At 43.8% G+C, this 16854-nt stretch overlaps 1 protein-coding gene across 2 annotated transcripts; it reads right to left on the bottom strand.

The window, feature by feature from the left end:
* Positions 1–237: 237 nt before the first annotated feature.
* On the bottom strand, positions 238–15566 carry Igsf1 (immunoglobulin superfamily member 1). Of its 2 annotated transcripts, XM_055618071.1 has the most exons (21): positions 15512–15566; positions 15322–15383; positions 12891–13025; positions 12714–12740; positions 12058–12339; positions 11477–11764; positions 9385–9669; positions 8867–9160; positions 8094–8372; positions 7650–7770; positions 5770–5840; positions 5640–5672; positions 4984–5274; positions 4480–4758; positions 3620–3907; positions 2580–2867; positions 2123–2410; positions 1638–1925; positions 1227–1505; positions 743–866; positions 238–641 (listed from the first exon to the last, which is right to left on the bottom strand). In XM_055618071.1, exons 3-21 carry the CDS (start codon positions 12925–12927, stop codon positions 506–508), a joined length of 3978 nt encoding a protein of 1325 aa, XP_055474046.1. In that variant the 5' UTR covers positions 12928–13025; positions 15322–15383; positions 15512–15566; the 3' UTR covers positions 238–505. The 2 variants fall into 2 exon arrangements, with proteins under 2 accessions (XP_055474046.1, XP_055474047.1); XM_055618072.1 differs by lacking the exon at positions 12058–12339.
* Between the last annotated feature and the right edge of the window lie 1288 nt (positions 15567–16854).

Here is a 16854-nt window from a genome sequence, read left to right on the forward strand (position 1 = left end):
TCAGTGCACTTATCTTAAACTAAGTCACAAAGTGCTATTTGGGAGCACTCCCTAACCACAACACCCTCCTCTTCCGCCCAATCTTTGAGCTACTTTTTTTTTTCTTTTGTTAGTAGCAGCCCCATGTCCTCTTATCATTTCTGCTAAGTTGTAACTGGGAAGCAGATAAAAAACAAAACAAAACAAACAAACAAAAACAAAACAAAAAAAAAAAAACTACCATGGTTTGGTTTGCAGTTAGATAGTGAACATTCTCTTTATTCAGAAGAATATATTTTAACAGAGTTTCATGCACCAGTAAATCAGTACAGTGAGGAATTATAGGGATAAGGGAAACAGTTTGACCTGGTAGAACTTGCCACTCCTAGATTCCTCTTGACCTAACTCAGGTGGTTAGGTGTCAAGAAGCAGTAAATGCTGCTGAATTCCAGGGTAACCAAGTTGGATTGCCAGGTCTCTGCAGGTAAGAGATGGGAAAGGAAAGTTCTTTTAAAGGAGAGGGTAATTATATTGGGACTGTCAGTTCCACTGAGAGTCCCTGAGAGGCAGATGAAGGAGAATTGGTGGTAGTGCCTGCTTCTCCTTCTTGGTTACATTCTTCAAGGACTATGGCCTGGTCTCTTCCATCTGTCTCAGAGTCCCTGTAAAAAGAAAAAATACAGAATGAATGGGGGTGGGTTCTGAAAACAAATTGTAAGACAGGCTCAGATGTTTTTGGAATTGAGTTGAGCTAAGTGTTTACCTAGTCTGAAATTGAGGCCACTTCTTCCACTCTATGGCTAGCACTATCCCCAAGGCTACCAAAACCACGATAATCAGGGTACTTCGGACAATGTTACCCACAGTGCACTCTTGAGCAGCAGGCCCTGTGGTGTATCAAGAAAACAGAATTGGAGCTTAGTATATAAGTATTTCTTTGTATATTTTGTTGTCCTCTCAGTCTTGCCACTTCAGAGTTACATGCAAGCTATAGAAGGAACAGCCAGTATAGGTACATAGGCAGAGCTACTCAGACATCCTTTCTGGAAGGCAGGGAGGCCTTAGATGACTCTATTCAGCATCTCTAAGTGAACCCTCAAGCCTTACCTTTTCCTTGTCTTTACAAGGTGATATACTTGAGGACTCAAGCTCCATAACTTTCTTGTCTCCTAATTTTTCCACTTATTTTTGGGGGGTCTATGCTTGATATCCCAACAGAAACTTTCATGGAGGCATTATAAACTCACCTGCTGCTCCAACCAGCTCCAGGGCATCACTGGGCTCTGACCAGATGTCCGGGTAGGCCTGTAACCGGTAGCTGCAACTATAGTTTCCGATGCCTTTCCCTTCCACATTGTTGATGACAAAATCTCCATCCTCTGAGAACTGTTGGGGTGCCTCTTCTCCATCATGTTCTAGCACAAATTCAACTCCTGGCAAGGGTCCTCGGCACTGAAGGGTGATGTCTTTGCCTAGTTTGAACACAGTGCTGGGCCAGGCTGACAGAGAGGGTTTAGGGGGCTTATCTGCAACCAAACCAAGAACACAGTTAAAAAAAAAAAGTGGACCTGAATCTCGCCATTTCTTCTATTATTCATAACCTCTAAACGGCCAAAAACTACAAAATTTAAATGCTTTCCTGGGATTCAGAACCTTACCAGTCACCCAGATCTCTAGAGAGTTGCTGTGATTTGAAGCCGCAAGGGGAGCAGAATCCAGATAATAAACACAGCTGTAGATACCAGAATCTTGATCCCTCACCACTGGCATCCAGAAGTCAGCTCTGTACCCACTTGGCTTCTGTTGCTCTAAGGGATGTTGAGTTCCCTCCTTCAACAGTACAAATGTTGAATCTGGCAGTTCCCCTTGACATTGAAGAGTCATGTTTTCTCCAGGGGCTACCATGGGACCAGGTTGGACTAATAGGCTGGGCTTTGGAAGTAAACCTGTAAGAAATTAACTGCTGGTCAGGGAATAGAAGCTGTTTCGAGTCCATTCCTATCTTCCCTCCCCTAGTATCTCATCAATAACAAGGTGAAACTATTGTTTGCCTCTATTTGAGTTCTTTAAAAATATCTTCCATGAACCAGTCAATCCAATTTTTCTACACTACGACATTCACTCCACAGTCTCATCCCCTTACCAGTGACTATGAGTTCCAAAGTGTTACTAGGCTGTATCTTGATAGTGCTCATCCAGTCAGGGTGGTAACAACAACTATAACGTCCTATGCTAGCACCAGATATATTGGTGATAGAAAATGTTCCTTCATTGCTGGTGGACCCCCAAAGCTGCATGGGAGTGGCTTCTCCTTCTTTGTGCAGGATATATCCAACTCCACGGACTGGCCCTTGGCACCAGAGAGTAACATTCTGCCCCATAGTGACTACAGAACTAGGCTCAGCAGACAACCATGGTCTGGGGAATATGTCTAGAAAGAGAAAAAAGTGTGAATATAAAACCTCATTACCTGCTCCCCATGATAATTGCTTTTCTTGGAATCCCCTCCATAGTTTGGCCTACACTTCTAGTAGAGATTGACCCCCTTAGTCTCTACTCCAATTGACCCAATCCCAACCCCATATCCGGTTTGTTCTTACCAGTCACCCAGATCATAAGGGGACTACTAAGGTATGAGCCTCTGTTGGACATGGTTGTCTCATAGTAGATACAGCTGTAGTTCCCAGAGTCCTCTCCTCCAACAGTCTGGAGGAGGAAATCAACCGAGGTCCCTGAAGCACTCTGGAACTGTAAGGGAGCATGAGTACCCTCCTGTAAGAGGGCAAACCTCATGTCCTGGAAAATTCCTTGGCAGCGCAGGGTCACATTCTTCCCAGGAAGTACCACAGGGCCTGGTTGAGCCAGGAGAGTGGGTTTGGGGTAGAATTCTAAAATGAAAAAGATCATAATGGAAGAGAATACTGTTCCCCACATTTCACAAATAGCTTTTGTAATGTTGTTATAGGAGATAATATATGTTTATTGTAGTAACTTAGAAAGTGCAATAAAGAGCTAATGAAGAAAACGTAATTTTACCAGCTCAAATATAACTATTCTTTACCTATTTTTCCACTTATGTCTTAACACATGACTATACCCTTGGAGCTGAGAGTATTTATGTAATTGAGACTCACTGCACAGAGAGTTGAAGAGTCTGATATGTTTATATTTTAAACACTTTTCTATGACGTTAAACACCCTTTTAAATGATCATTTGTAATAGCTGTATAATGTGTACCTGACATTTCAAGGTTTTCTCCTGTTCTCTGAGGGCCATCCAGCTACCAATCCCTGATAGCTCAGCTCAGAAAAAGGCAGACATTCAACTCAAAACTCAAGGCCAAGCCTTAAAAGGATTATCTCAGAAAGCAGGCAACTTGAGCTTGATTCTTGAATTGGACACCGTTATCTCCCTAGATTCTTTCCTTGCGAATTACTGCCCTCCCCTGCTCCTTTGTCTTTTCTTCTTGTGATGATAACATGAACAGCTGTCCTCCATGAACAATTTATTTTGTGCCAAGCACTGTCCTAAGAACTGTTCTCAGTGTCCAGAAAACACTGTCCCCCCCCCCCCCCGGCAGCCATTCCTCTCACTCTCCTGGGGTCAGTGCTACTTCCACCAAGACTTCCCCTCCCTAACCTGTCACAATGAGCTCCACACGGTCGCTGGGCTCAGACCAGATGGAAAAGTCATAATAACGGCAGCTATAGTTTCCTCCATCACCAGTGCCCACTGAGATGATCAGAAAGTGAGCTTCACTAGACCCTGGGTTTCCTGAGGCTGGGTCACTGGATGCAATTTCACTGTCATCCTTGTAGAGAAAAAAGCTCATGTGTTCATGGGAGGTGGAGCAATTGAAAGTCACTCGGGAACCAGGAGTGACCACAGGGCTGGCCCATGTCTTGAAGAAAGGCTTGGGGTACATTTCTAGAAAATAAACCCAAAACATTAAAAAAACAAATCAAGAAAACAGTAAGAAAATACAGTAAATGTTGGTTTGAAGAAGCTGTTGTCTATATGCACTTTCATTCAGAAACAGATGCATTGATAGATTCGTTTGTTTGTTTCTATAGGGACCTTTCACCCTTGTTCCTCATCAAATTCTCACTGTTAGTGGAACAGGCAAGTGAGGCTATTAAAAGGTTAAACTTTCTTTGGAACTCTGTTAGTTCTCTAAGCCTCAGTGTGCCCATCTGGAAAAGAGAAGGAAATAGTAGCTACATCACCTCACTTCAGGATTTCCTCTATAGTTAAATGAGATAATCAATGGGAAAAATCAGAAAAATTAAATCACCCTCCACAAACCCAAGCTATTAATAACGATTATGGCTATTAATATCGTGCAGCCAGAGGCCCTGGCACTCCCAGCGCCACGCCTGCCTGGCTCTAAGATTGGACACAGGCTCCTAGTACTAGCAGCAAAGTTTATGGTGGAGTTAGGAGAGTCTATCAGGCACTTCCCCCGCTCTTCTGCCCTCACACACCCTATTCAGCTCTACCTTTTATTACAAGCTCCAGGGGCTCACTGGACTCAGACCACTTGAATGGCTGCATTTCCGTGTGTGTGCGGCAGCTGTAATTGCCCTCCTTTTTATCTTCCATTCTTTGAATTGTAAAAATGGCTTCTCTCCCAACCGCACCAAGTTGCTGGACAGGTTCCTGCTCTCCCTTCTTATACAGAGCAAACCCCAAACCTTCCAGCCATCCTTTGCACCGGATCTGCAGTTTCTGGCCCCGGATTGGGAGGGAAGCCGAAATGACAGGTTTGGGAAGAATGTCTAGAAAACAAAATGGGATGGCTAGGGATTCAAAACTTTGGAAGTGCCCAAGATAGGACGCTCAAAGTTACTTTCTCTACAAACAAACCAAAGGCATCCCGACTGAGTTCCACAGTCTGTGTCCTCTCATTCTTTTTCTCCCCTCCCCCTACTTTTCCTCCCAGTAGCACAGGGCTCCCAGGGACACTGGGTATCACTCCAGAAGGATCCTCTGCTTTCTCTTACCTGTCCCCACTAGTTCAAGTGCTTCACTAGGCTCTGACACAGCCATCTCCTCCCATGAATGACAGTGGTAACTCCCGGTGTGGCTGTGGGTCAGGGCGCCAAGGGGGAAGGCAGCCCGGACCTGCTCTGAGGCCGGCCGTGTTGCAATCCACCCTGTCCTGTCCTTCAGTAACACAAACTCCTTAGTTGAGCCAGAAGGGCTTCTGCACCAGAGCGTTAAGTTCTTCCACGGGGCCAGAGGGAAGTTTGTCTCTGCCCACAGTTCAGGCTTAGGGGTTGGCATGATTATTTCTAGAAACAGCAGAGTTAATGAGGCCATCCTCTTGGTATTCCCCCTCCCTCCTTTCCTTTCTCTTGAAGCCCCTACCCAGACCTCACACCCCTCCCCCTTAAATCAGAATCTTTTCATTCCTATCTTGCTTCTTTCTTTAGGTGCTGAGGAAAGAGGAAGCTGATGTCTCAACTGAGCGTCATGAAAGTGCAGGAGCCTGAAGGAAATTTTCACAGGCAGAAAGAAAAAGTTGGAGACTGAATGTTGCCTTCCTGGCTGTCCTTCCCTCCCAACCAGTCACTCCCTGGGCACTGACACTGACACTCTGTAGTTATTTCGGATCTCCAGAGAGGAATGTCCCAGTCTGGAGCAGGAAAAAACTCACCAATCTCTTCTGCCAATGCTCCATTGCACAGTCCTTCAAAAGAAACCTTTGTCAGGTTTTGCCCCCTCCTCACCAAAACTGACCCCTGCAGCCTGCTGCCCAGACCCCCATCTCACCCCTTTGTACTCACCACAACAAAGAAGAGCCATGAGTATGAAGAACATGGCCACCCCTTGAGCTGTTCCTAACAACCAGGGTTCTCTAAGGAGACCAGAAAAAAGATGAGAGGAGTTGCTGGGATTAGGGGGAGGGCAGAGAGAAGGGGGCGGCAATTTATGTCATTGGTTCATTCACTACCCAATAGGGATTGGGTATGGCCAGGATAATGGGATATAATCTTTTCTGACACTGATGACTTTTCTTTTTGAGGATCTAATCGCTTACAAACCCCCTGCACTTCCATGACCTACATGCCCTTCCTCTCTGCCCCTCCCCCCAACATATATTATATGTCAGCTTCCCATGGCCCCTAATTAGGTTGTTGCTGCAAAGGAGATGTCAGATGAGAAAATGCTTTTGCATTTCCAGTTCTCAGAACCCCTGGATCTCAGCAGCTCTGGGTGGTTGAGTGTGGGGGTGGAAAGAGCAACCTTGAGTGTTTCTCAGTCATCAAGATTAAGTTTGGAAGCAGTTGTTCCTATGGCAGTACTGGTCTTCAGACTGTCTTCAGACTGACCTGCCTTTGTTATGGAAGGGTTGCCTAGGCAGCCTTGATGGATTACAAGAACACTGACTGCCTGTCAGTGCTGAGCTGAGCTTGTCAGAGAATGGGATCTCTCTCTCCTCTACCTAGATTGTGACTATATATGTGTAGCATTGTTGTTGGGCTCTGCCTCCTATATAAAATTAGGACGTATAAGGTCAAAATTAAATTGAGAATTCTTTTTCCTTAGGAAACAGTGACCATCCTCGGCCTTTTCCTGGTCAGGAAAACTACTTTTTAAGCTGCTTTCTATGACATCTGGATTCTGATATTGTTTGATGCAATGATCTTGGAGTAGGGTAAGAAACATGAAGTTACATCTTTTCTAATCCTAATATGAGGTTAGCCTAAAGCATATGAAACTTAGAATCAATGGGACGGTAAAATTTGACTTTACTGAAAACTCCAAGTATGTTTTCTTTTTCTCTCAGAAACCATAGGTGGCTCTCCACTTGTTACCCTGGAACACTATCCCTCAGATCTCAGCAGAAAACACAGGCAGACATAGTTGTAGCAATCATCAATTGTGCATTAAATTTCCTAGACATACAAAAGTACATCCAGAAGCACAGGGTTGGGTAGGAACTATCATTTCTCTTTTCATTGCCAACTGGAATAGCCTTAGAAAACCATAGGGATTAAGGATAGAGATCAGTGGTCCAAAGGACACTGGAGAATATAAAGAAATGGCAGGAAGATCTTTTGGGCTGTTTTTAGGCTAAGGGACAGTCTGACTCTCCAGCTCCATTTGTTGTCTTATCAAATGTCTATCCAGGTTAAAATTATATCCTAAGGGTGCTCTGCAGAGACAATAGGAGTCCAGAATAACAGAGAAACTGGTTTCTAAGGAATCTAGGATGGGCCAAAATACTCTCTCTAGCCCTTGAAAGTAAAGGGTAAAATTGAAAAAAATGGGATGGGAATTAAATAATAACATGGAAGATGCAACAGCATAGCTTCTTACAAGTGAGCATGTTTATACTATATCAGTGGGGAAGACGTCTATGAAGTCTTGTGGACAGAGCTGTTTAAGAGGAGATTTCGGCATTGTAGGAGGTGTAGAGTTCAGGAAACATGCTTCAGATTATTTCTATAGCTCCTGAAAACTATACATGTCTCTACTTTCTGGCTTCGGTAATGACACCTCTGTGAGGTGAAAGGGAATCAGATGGGAATGACTTGACTCTTAAGCCTAGATGCTGAGGGGGAAAGTAAGAGTGTGTCATTGTGGCTTACTGCAATTAGGGAGTGGCCCCTTCAGAAGACTAGGCAAGTATGTCAACAACAGGCTGAGAGAAGACAAATACCTGAGTCGAAGTGTCCGACATTTCCAATGTATCCACAGCACTAGCCACAGCAAGGAAACAAGCTGCACAATTAAGGACATCCTAAGAGCTTCATTCAGAATGGAATTCCAGGTAAGGGTGCCTGTGAACAGAGAAGACCAGAAGCAGAAGCCTTGATGCTTGATGGTGACAAGTTAGGACGGATAAAGTCACGGGGGGGGGGGGGTGCTTACTGAGAAAGCTTCTATTTAGAAGCTTGAGAGAGATGTGTTCTTTTCTTGGTGAATTGGAGTCTTCAGAATATTCTGTTCACTGCTTTGAGTTTTTGTAGTGTACCCAAGGGAAGTATGCTAAGTGCATGGGTCCTGACTTCCAAGCCCTCACTCCCCTTACCATAAATTTCTGGGTAGTATTTTGAGATCCCAGGATTTTGAAGGGTATTCATATGAGAAGTTATCTTCTCACCTGCTGGCCCCACCAACTTCAGAGGCTCACTGCGATGTGACCAGATGTTAGGGTGTGCTTTAATGCGATAGCTGCAACTGTAGGTCCCTGTGCCTTGCCCTTCAGTGTTAGTGATGATGAAGTTTCCATCTACCGAGAATTTTTGGAAGGTTTCCCTTTCTTTCCATTCCAAAGAAAATTCAAGTACTGGATGAGATACTCGGCACTGAAGGGTGATGGTCTTTCCTGCTTTAAACACAGAACTGGGCCAAGCTGAAAGGGAGGGTTTGGGAGGCTTATCTGAAACCAATCCAGAGACTACAGTTAGAAGTGACATTGAGTCAACATCCTCTCCCCTGCTGAATGTTTCTCAGCTCCACATTTGGACTTCTCTGTCTTTTCACTTACATTTGGTCAGTGACTTCAAAGTTTGTGTATTCCAAGCTTCCCCCTCCTCCACCCATGTGGTTCTTTAAAGACTACTGGCTCTAATTTCAATCAGAAAGACCTTATAACTGTAAACTCTCCCTGACTTGAAGGTAAATAATTGTTTTTCACAAGTCACAGTGGGGCTATGTCATGATGAGAGGTAAGGAAGGCTTGAGGTGAATCCCAGGAGAAAAGGTCCCTGAAGGATATAAAGTCCTACATCATCTTCCTAATGTTCTCTCTTTAGCTCCCACCTCTAGGCAAGTGCAAGAGTCACTAAGATCCCCTCACCTCACTTAGAGTGCTGTAATAATGATAAAAGCATATAGGTGAAAATAAAATTGAGGCCTGTTAAGATCACTTGCCTATAACCATCAGCTCCACAGTGTTGTATGTTGCCATCTTAATGGATGTCTTCCAGGTAAGATAATAGTGGCAGCTATAGATGCCAGCATCCTTGTAGGTCACATTTTTGAGGAGGAATGATTTGCTGCCAGTGTTGCTGGTGGCATCCAGAAGCTGAAGGGGTTTTTCTTCTCCTTTCTTATAGAGTGCAAGCCCCACTCCATCCATCAGTCCTCGACATCTCAGGCTCACGTTTTGACCCATTTGAACCACTGGACTGGGCCGAATAAGGAGCCAGGTCTTGGGGAAAGTGTCTAGGATGAGACCCAAAATACAAATAGCCAATGGTAATACTCTCCCTTCCTTTCCATAGTTAGGGCTATTTTCCACCTCTGTCTTCCAGTTTATACTTTGCAAATCACTCAACTAGGTTGCATGAATTTTGTACTTTCCCCCCACCATTAGCCCTGGCCAAGTGATATAAGTATGAGAAGGGAGTGGGAGTCAGAGGAAACTTTATAACATACCCCTGTCTTACCAGTCACCCAGATTTTCAGGATACCACTAAGCAATGAGCCCCTGTATGACCCATCATAGTAAAAACAGAGATAGTGCCCTGTATCCTGGATCTTCAGAGACCGGAAGTAGAAATATGCCTCATTTTTTATTGCCTTCTTGTGGTAAAAAGATTTCTTCAAGTCTTCCAACCTCATTAAAGCAAACGTCATTCCATATATTGGCCCTTGGCACCTGAGACTCAGGCTTTCTCCTGGTGCCAGGATGGGCCCAGGATGGGCTGTCAGAGTTGGTTTGGGGTAGAGACCTAGAAAGGGAAGAGACCCTTAAGTTACAGCTTGGCCAATTCTTCCCCAGTCTATTTTAATTCTCCTAGTTTCTTTGCACAAGAGAAGCAATTGGAATATAACCGTCCTCCTTCTTTTTCCTTAGACTTATGTCTCCTCATGAATGTAATCAAAGGTAAGTTTACTTATGGCCCTTCCCTCTCACCCAACTCAGCCAGGTATAGTTGCTTGCCTCAGGGAACTGTCTACACTCATAATGCCCTATATCTTTAGGTCTCTGAAATGACAAGTATATTCTTTCCACAGTCAGAAAATCTATATCTCTAAAACTGACTTTGATTCCATCTTGTAGAGCATAACTTTCATTGATGATAGAGAGCATCTGAACAAATTAATCTTGCCTTAAGACCCTACTTCCAACACTTGCAACATGAGGTTGGAGGAGGACAATAGAGTGATTTGGGGTAATAACTCAGTAAGCCAATGAAATCTGGTAATGGGGCCCACACTCATTTCTATGGATTATTTTTATTCTAAGATGGTTGTACTATTAAATTCAGCTTTATATGACTCCATATTATCCCCATTCAAATCCCAGGTACAACAGCTCATCCCCTATGGAAGGATCAGCTCTGTCATATACTCATGGGAGCTTTCTGGGTATGTCATAAATCATGCCAGTCTAGGGGAATTGAGTGTGAAGAATATAAAGCTCCTGCCAGCATTAAACTAATAAACAAGTGGAAAATCCTGGTGAACATTCATTGCAGAAGTATGTGTTAGTGGAAACTATGTTGGAAGTGTATGTGTACAGCAAGCATCCATATACACGGGTTAAACAGTCCTTTGTATTTTGATCCTTAAGAAAAAGCTATATTAATAAAATTGTTATCTACCATTTATTGAGAACTTATATGCCAGGCACTGTACATGTTATTTAGGCAATCCTCACAACAACCCTGTGAGGTAGGCATTATTCTTATATCAATTTTGCAGATCATGAAATTGAAGCACAGAGTGGCATTATACAGTAGATTGAATAGGTATTGTTATCCTGTGTTAGAATGGAGAAAACCAAAACACAGAGAAGTGAGATGACTTGCTCAACATCACAATGGGAAGCAGTGTCGTGGGTGGAACTAGAAATCAGGGTACTTTCTGTAACATCACAGTTTCTCTGGATCTATTTGCTTGCTGCAGGAACTGCGGAAATGTTGACAATTCCATTTGGAATCATCTAGGGCATGGGACAGAGGAGTTTAAGTTGGAGTGTGTGGCTAGCATTTGGACCTTTGAAGGTGTTGCCTCTGTGTTTAAAGCTTGGTGCTGCTTTTACTGAGACAAAGTAATCTGTCAAACCATTTCTAAAATATAAACTAAAATGTTGCTTTTTTTATCATTTGTTTTGGTTTTTGTCAGTGGGAATAGTGATTTATTTTGTTTCCCACACTTGAATATAATAAACACAAATACATTTAAACTTTTAGAAAATCATCTTTAAGACTATACTGGCAATGCCTGGCACATATTAGGTGCTCAATAAATATTGGATGAATGAATGAATGATAATCAACAAGTAAAGAACAATAAAACTATGATAAGATGAAGCTGCTAAATAGCTGGGTAGGCTTACAAACCAGCCAAAGAATTATCTGCTTTAAAGCATGTGTGATTCTAAAGCTCAGGAAAATGTCAAATGACTCTGCCACATTGACTCTGCAGGGCCTAGAAACCGGCCAAGGCAAGCAGTATCAAAAATTTTTGCTCAACCAGCCATGATTCCTGGGATAACAATTGTCAGATGCCAGCAGCCGTGGCCACACCCACCTGCTACCACCAGCTTCAGGGGGTTGCTGGGCTCTGACCACAGAGTGGGAAGCATCTGGATATGAGTGCGGCAGATGTAAACCCCTTCATTCTCAGGTGCCAAGTTGTCAATGGAGAATATAGCCATTGTCCCAGTTGGGACTTGGTAATCTACGGGCTCTGTGTATCCCTCTTTAAACAACATAAATACCAAATCCTGAAGCCATCCATGGCAGAGGATGTTAACATTGCATCCACGAAGAGGGGGGGTCTCTGCCTGGATCCAGAAAATGGGTTTAGGAAGTTGGCCTGGAAAGAAAAAAAATGAACTGATATGAGTTAGAGCAAGGGTAGACAGCAGGAGAGGAAAGTTTGGCTTTGAATAAGCCTTTCCAACAACCCTTCCTGCTCCCACCCTTCCAGAGCTACAGCCTCTACATGCATTGTCTGATACACAGTAGGCACTTCTGTGCTATCTGTGGCGAGCAAACATGCGTGCATTTGAGGTAAATGAATCACTTCAACAAATCCTTCTCTGGGACAGTGATTTAGAGTCCCAAGAGTGGGAGAAAATTGTGGAGTATCTAGCTTTGTCATCTCACCTGGTGCTTCTAACTCTAGAATTTTACTAGGTTTCGACCAGCCTTTCTCCTTCCAGTAGCAGCACCGATAAAGCCCTGTTTTGGACTCAGAAAGGGCACCTATGAAGAATGAAACTTGGAAGGTCTTATAAGAAGGACGAATCCAGGTCATCTGTGTGTTATCCTTCAGAAGCAGGAACTTGCTGGATACCCGAGAGGGGCTTCTGCACCAAAGCGTGATGTTCTCCCAAGGAGCCTGGGGATAGTTGGACTCTATCCATAGCTCTGGTTGAGATTCCATTGCTGTCATTGCCCCAAATCACAGAAATATCGACAGTCAGCCATGTCCCTTCCCCAAAGTGCCCCACAACACACCTTAAAATTAGCTATAACCCACCCAGATGCTGACTTTTGCCTTTCTGTGCTAGTGGGAGTGGGAGTGTCTGTTCGTGTAAGAGTTTGAGATGCCAGGGCATTTGTTCAAAGAATTCAAATGGGTGTGGGAATAAGCTCCCTGCTAATGTGAGATAAAGCTCTGCTTATTTCTTGGGAAATCAAGTCATGATAGAAGAAGCTCTGATTCCAAGCAGCCCAACCTTTCTTGTCATACATACATACATATATACATATATACATACAGGCCAGGATCTTAGAATCTCAGACAGGAAGTCACTTACCCATTGAGGTCATACCCAGACTGAGCCCTAAAAAGAGAGAATGAATGGTCAGGGAGAGATTCTGCTTTCTTTACCCTCCAACCTCAATAATCTCCCCTGCCTCCCCTCCCCCAGGAGCCTGCTCACAAGGACTTCCATAACAGGGTCACTTGCTTCTCATCCCTTCCTTGTACTTACAAATGCAAACAAGCAAAAGAGTGAAGTTCCGAAGCATCTTGGCCCTTGCTGTGGCCTGCCCAGGCCTATGGGGTCTCTGGTGCAGAATGTGTTCTCTGAATCTTAGAGGCTTTGCTTCTTAGAAGATAGTAGAATCTAAAATAAGACATTTTCATGCTCAGGGACTAGTTCTGCTCTTTCAAGTTGCAGTGTGATCGCTGCATGACTCTTGACTACCTCACATTGCACTGGTTCACAGGAACCTAGCCTGTTAATAAGGCCCACTTGTTGCTTTCCTCTCCTTGATCCTTTTCTTCACTTCCTTGTCTCTCTACTCAAGATCTTTTCCTCAGATCCAAGATGTTATTTTTGTTGAATTTTTCCTTCATCCCTGAGATTTCAAAGGCACAAATGGTGACCATAAACAAGCCTGAAGAAATCTTACTGAGTGGGGGAAGTGGAATGTGCCAAGACTCACCTTTTGTGATGAGTACACAAATGCACTACTCACACGCAGCATGTGCACACCCACATCAGTGTACTCACATACATGCACTCACACACAGAGCTGAGTCATCCAACAGCTCAGTAAAGAAGACATTACCACTGTCCCCATTTTGTTGCTGAGGCAAATGGAGTTTAGGCAGGATACATAATTTGCTGAAAGTCAAAATATTAAATGAAAATTAAAGTTCATGTTTAACACAAAGGCTGACACTCAAATGTCCAGAGGCAGCACCTGCCCTCACCCCATCTTCATCCTCCATCACCCCTCCCATTTCTTCACACAGGCTGTTCCTTCTAAGGAGTGCTTATGATGCACCATGGTCTCTTAACTGCAAAGCTTAATACCCTGTCTTGTGTAGGTGTTAACTAATCCAACTGCTTCTACATAGTTAATAAAAGTGTAAATGATTCCTCCATAGAACTTGCCCTTAGCTTCTAAGCAGCTTTGTTCACTACCTCTGAAGAAAATGGAATTATTTGACTTTGAAGGAACACAGAAAAGAGATTTGAGCTCAGAGAGGCCAACTCATTTTCCCAGAAGTCACTACCAACCTGTGTATAGATGACTTGGATCTTCTCCCCTCTTGCTGCAAAGGGAAGGTGTATCCTCACAGCACAAATTCAGGAGAATTCTCCTCATGAAGCCTCTACTCATAGTACGAAATCCTGCCTGCCCTCAGCTGTTTGATCTTAACTCGGGGAAGAAAGGTAGGTGTAGCTCCCACAGAGGAAAAGAGAATGACTTTGTTGCTCTAAACATCGCATAACAACAGCCTCTAATATATTTTAATGCTAACAGAGAGCAAAATGGAGGAGCTGAAAGATTCATTGTCAAAACACCTGGGCAGTAGGACAACAGGTTGACACACGGAGAGATTCAAGAAGAGCCCAGCCCTGATTTTCCTTTATTTGTGTTGCAGGAAGCTTAACTTACCATCTCTGAACTTTCCTTATCTATTAGGTGGGGAGATAATATGTACTCAAAACATTGTTGTTTTGAGTTGCAGAAAATGTGTGTATAGTGCCAGGCATGCTGTGTACCTATCATGTAAACAGGTGTATTTTGTCCCATTTTTCAAAGAGTGGTATACATTTGGTATAAGACCATAATGAGACTCCTTTCATCTCATTTACTAGAACCGCTTGTCCCCAATTTTCTCAGTGCCAGGCCAAAACTTGGATACCACCCTGTTGCTTTGTTTCCCCTTGGGGCACTGGGCCAGGATCTATTGGCGGAAGCTAGGTTCTTTGCCAAGGAGAGAGTTCAACCTGGAATTGCACCCAGGAAATGCTATCTGGAGATCCAGCTTTAACACATGAACATCAGGGGCTTGCCTTTTGGTTACTGGAGTGGGATGAGAAAAGCTGGATTTCTCAGCATGGCTGACCATTCCTCAATCATAAAAATATTAAAATTTTAAAAAAATCTGGCAAGATGATAAATCTTATGCCTAGGGAACTTGGGAATAACCCTGAGATTCAAAATTGGACACGCCCATTTTGCTCTTTCACCCCACACCCAACTTAGGCTAATGAGGCTTTTTTTTTTTTTTCGATCCCCGTGTACTCTACCCCAAGCACTTTCCCCACCATTAGGCAACCCCGCAGTGTATTCAAGGGTGATATATACAGAATACCTAATGGATAACCTCCTTCATAGCTTTAAGAGCTCCAGCAATCAAAGGGGTTGGACTCCGCAGGGTGCTGGGTACAAGATTTTCTTAGGGTTTGGAGGGAAGACTGAGAAGGGAAGGGGGAGATACCCACATTGCCCAGAGGTTCTCATTGAGGCGGGGCTGGGATCCGGGGAGAGAAAGAGAAAGGCAGGGATGAATGGAGAGAGGGGTCTGGGGAGCAGTTTGATTTAAGGCAATTTATTGGCTTTCGGCGTTCTGTTTAAGATTTTTTCAGCCACTGGACAATGCGCTCATTTGCAAGTACTTACGGTAGTTGTAGGCCCGCTCGGAGGTTGGAGATTCTCCTGAGAGCTCTTCCAGACGCTGCGAACTGCCGGGCAGGGGAAGAGCTATCTTAGGACAGCCTCTCCGTCCCTCAGCCCCGCCTCTGTCTCTCCCCCACCCGCCTGCAGCCCCGCCCCATCCTCCTCCCTTCCCTTGCTAGGCTCCGGAACCCACCTACACCAACTCTGCCTAGCACCTGCAGTCCTCTGAAGACTAGGATTGGATCGCCCCTCCCAGCTCTCCGCCTCTCTCCCTACTCCCAGCAGAGGTTGACTGAGCAGGAGTCAGGCCCCTGCCCCTGCCTGTCTCTCTGAGCTTCTTTTGGTCACTGTAACCTGGGAGGGAGACGCACAGCTTCCAAGACAGCTGAAGCTGTACATCCACCTCTCCAGCTCCCCAGTGCTTTTAAAGCAATCTTGAGTCTTCCTCTGCTACTAAAATGACCCTGTGCATGATAAATATCAACAGGGTAGTTGAAACATCTACTCTGTGCACTTTTGGCCCTGGCCCTAGGCATTTCTAATCTTCACAGAAACCCTGCAAGACAGCAGTTCTTTCTCTGTATTTTACTGATGAGGAAACTTTACAAATACCAAACTTGTACAGTTTGGTATTAGCCCAGGCATTAAAGACATGCGCTTTCAGATTTCAGTTTAGGTTTTACATTTAATAGTTCTGTGGACCCTAGCAAGTGAGTTATATTCTCATAGGCTCACTTCTGCCGTATTTTAAATAAGATAGCAGAGCCTACTTTGGATAACTTTAATGGCTAACTCAAGTAAATCTCCAAGTACTACAGGCCTGGCAAATACAAAGTTCTCAACAAATACTATCTGTGGCTACTACTGCCACTTCTACTGCTGCTGTTAATCTGTAAATTCCTCCTTAACTGCCTCAGGGCAGTACGATTTTGACTCTACAGACCAGTGGGTGTAGGTCTTGCTGACTAGAAAATATTTTTCAAATTTTATTTTGTGCAAGAATGTGTGAGAGACAGAGATGATACTTGTTACATCATGGAGATGGAAGGATTTAGGGGTTTGTATATAACTTCAAATTGTTCAAGCAGGGTCACTTTTGTTTCCATCATTGCACAGCTTATTCCAGGCCAGCTGGCCTTCAAGCTTCTGGATAATTTTCATGTTTCGAACCCTTCCCTCTCACTGTAGTCTGCTGGGTTCTGGGGACTGAACTCAACTAATAAGACTTATGAAAAAAGATCCATCACCTGGCCTTATAAAGAATTTGTTTTAATGACAATATATGGGTGAGACACTAACTGTAGCTGTTGACATATTGGATGTGATGAGATTAAAGTAAGGTAACCTAAGGGGCTCACTGAACAATTGATAGCAAATAGCCAAAGCTTTTTTTATGTGCATTTTACCTTCCTAAAATGTCCCAAATTAGCTTATGAATATCAATGACAAAAGAAATCATGTGTAAAACAGAGACTGTGCTTTTAATGAAGCCATTTGACTATCATAGCTTCATGCTGCAGGTGATAACAGCTGCAT

This window comes from Psammomys obesus, unplaced genomic scaffold, assembly GCF_907164565.1.
Source record: "Psammomys obesus unplaced genomic scaffold, mPsaObe1.curated_primary_1811, whole genome shotgun sequence".
Taxonomy (NCBI): Eukaryota; Metazoa; Chordata; class Mammalia; order Rodentia; family Muridae; genus Psammomys; species Psammomys obesus.

Bases quoted from the DNA above. Each gene is read 5' to 3' on its own strand.
- Igsf1 (XM_055618071.1), bottom strand. From the start codon at position 12,927: ATGCTTCGGAACTTCACTCTTTTGCTTGTTTGCATTT. The intron at 11,765-12,057 runs GTGAGATGACAA...TTTTCTTTCCAG, and splicing joins TCTAGAGTTAGAAGCACCAG to GCCAACTTCCTAAACCCATT. The intron at 2,868-3,619 runs GTTAGGGAGGGG...TTTTCATTTTAG, and splicing joins TGTGGAGCTCATTGTGACAG to AATTCTACCCCAAACCCACT.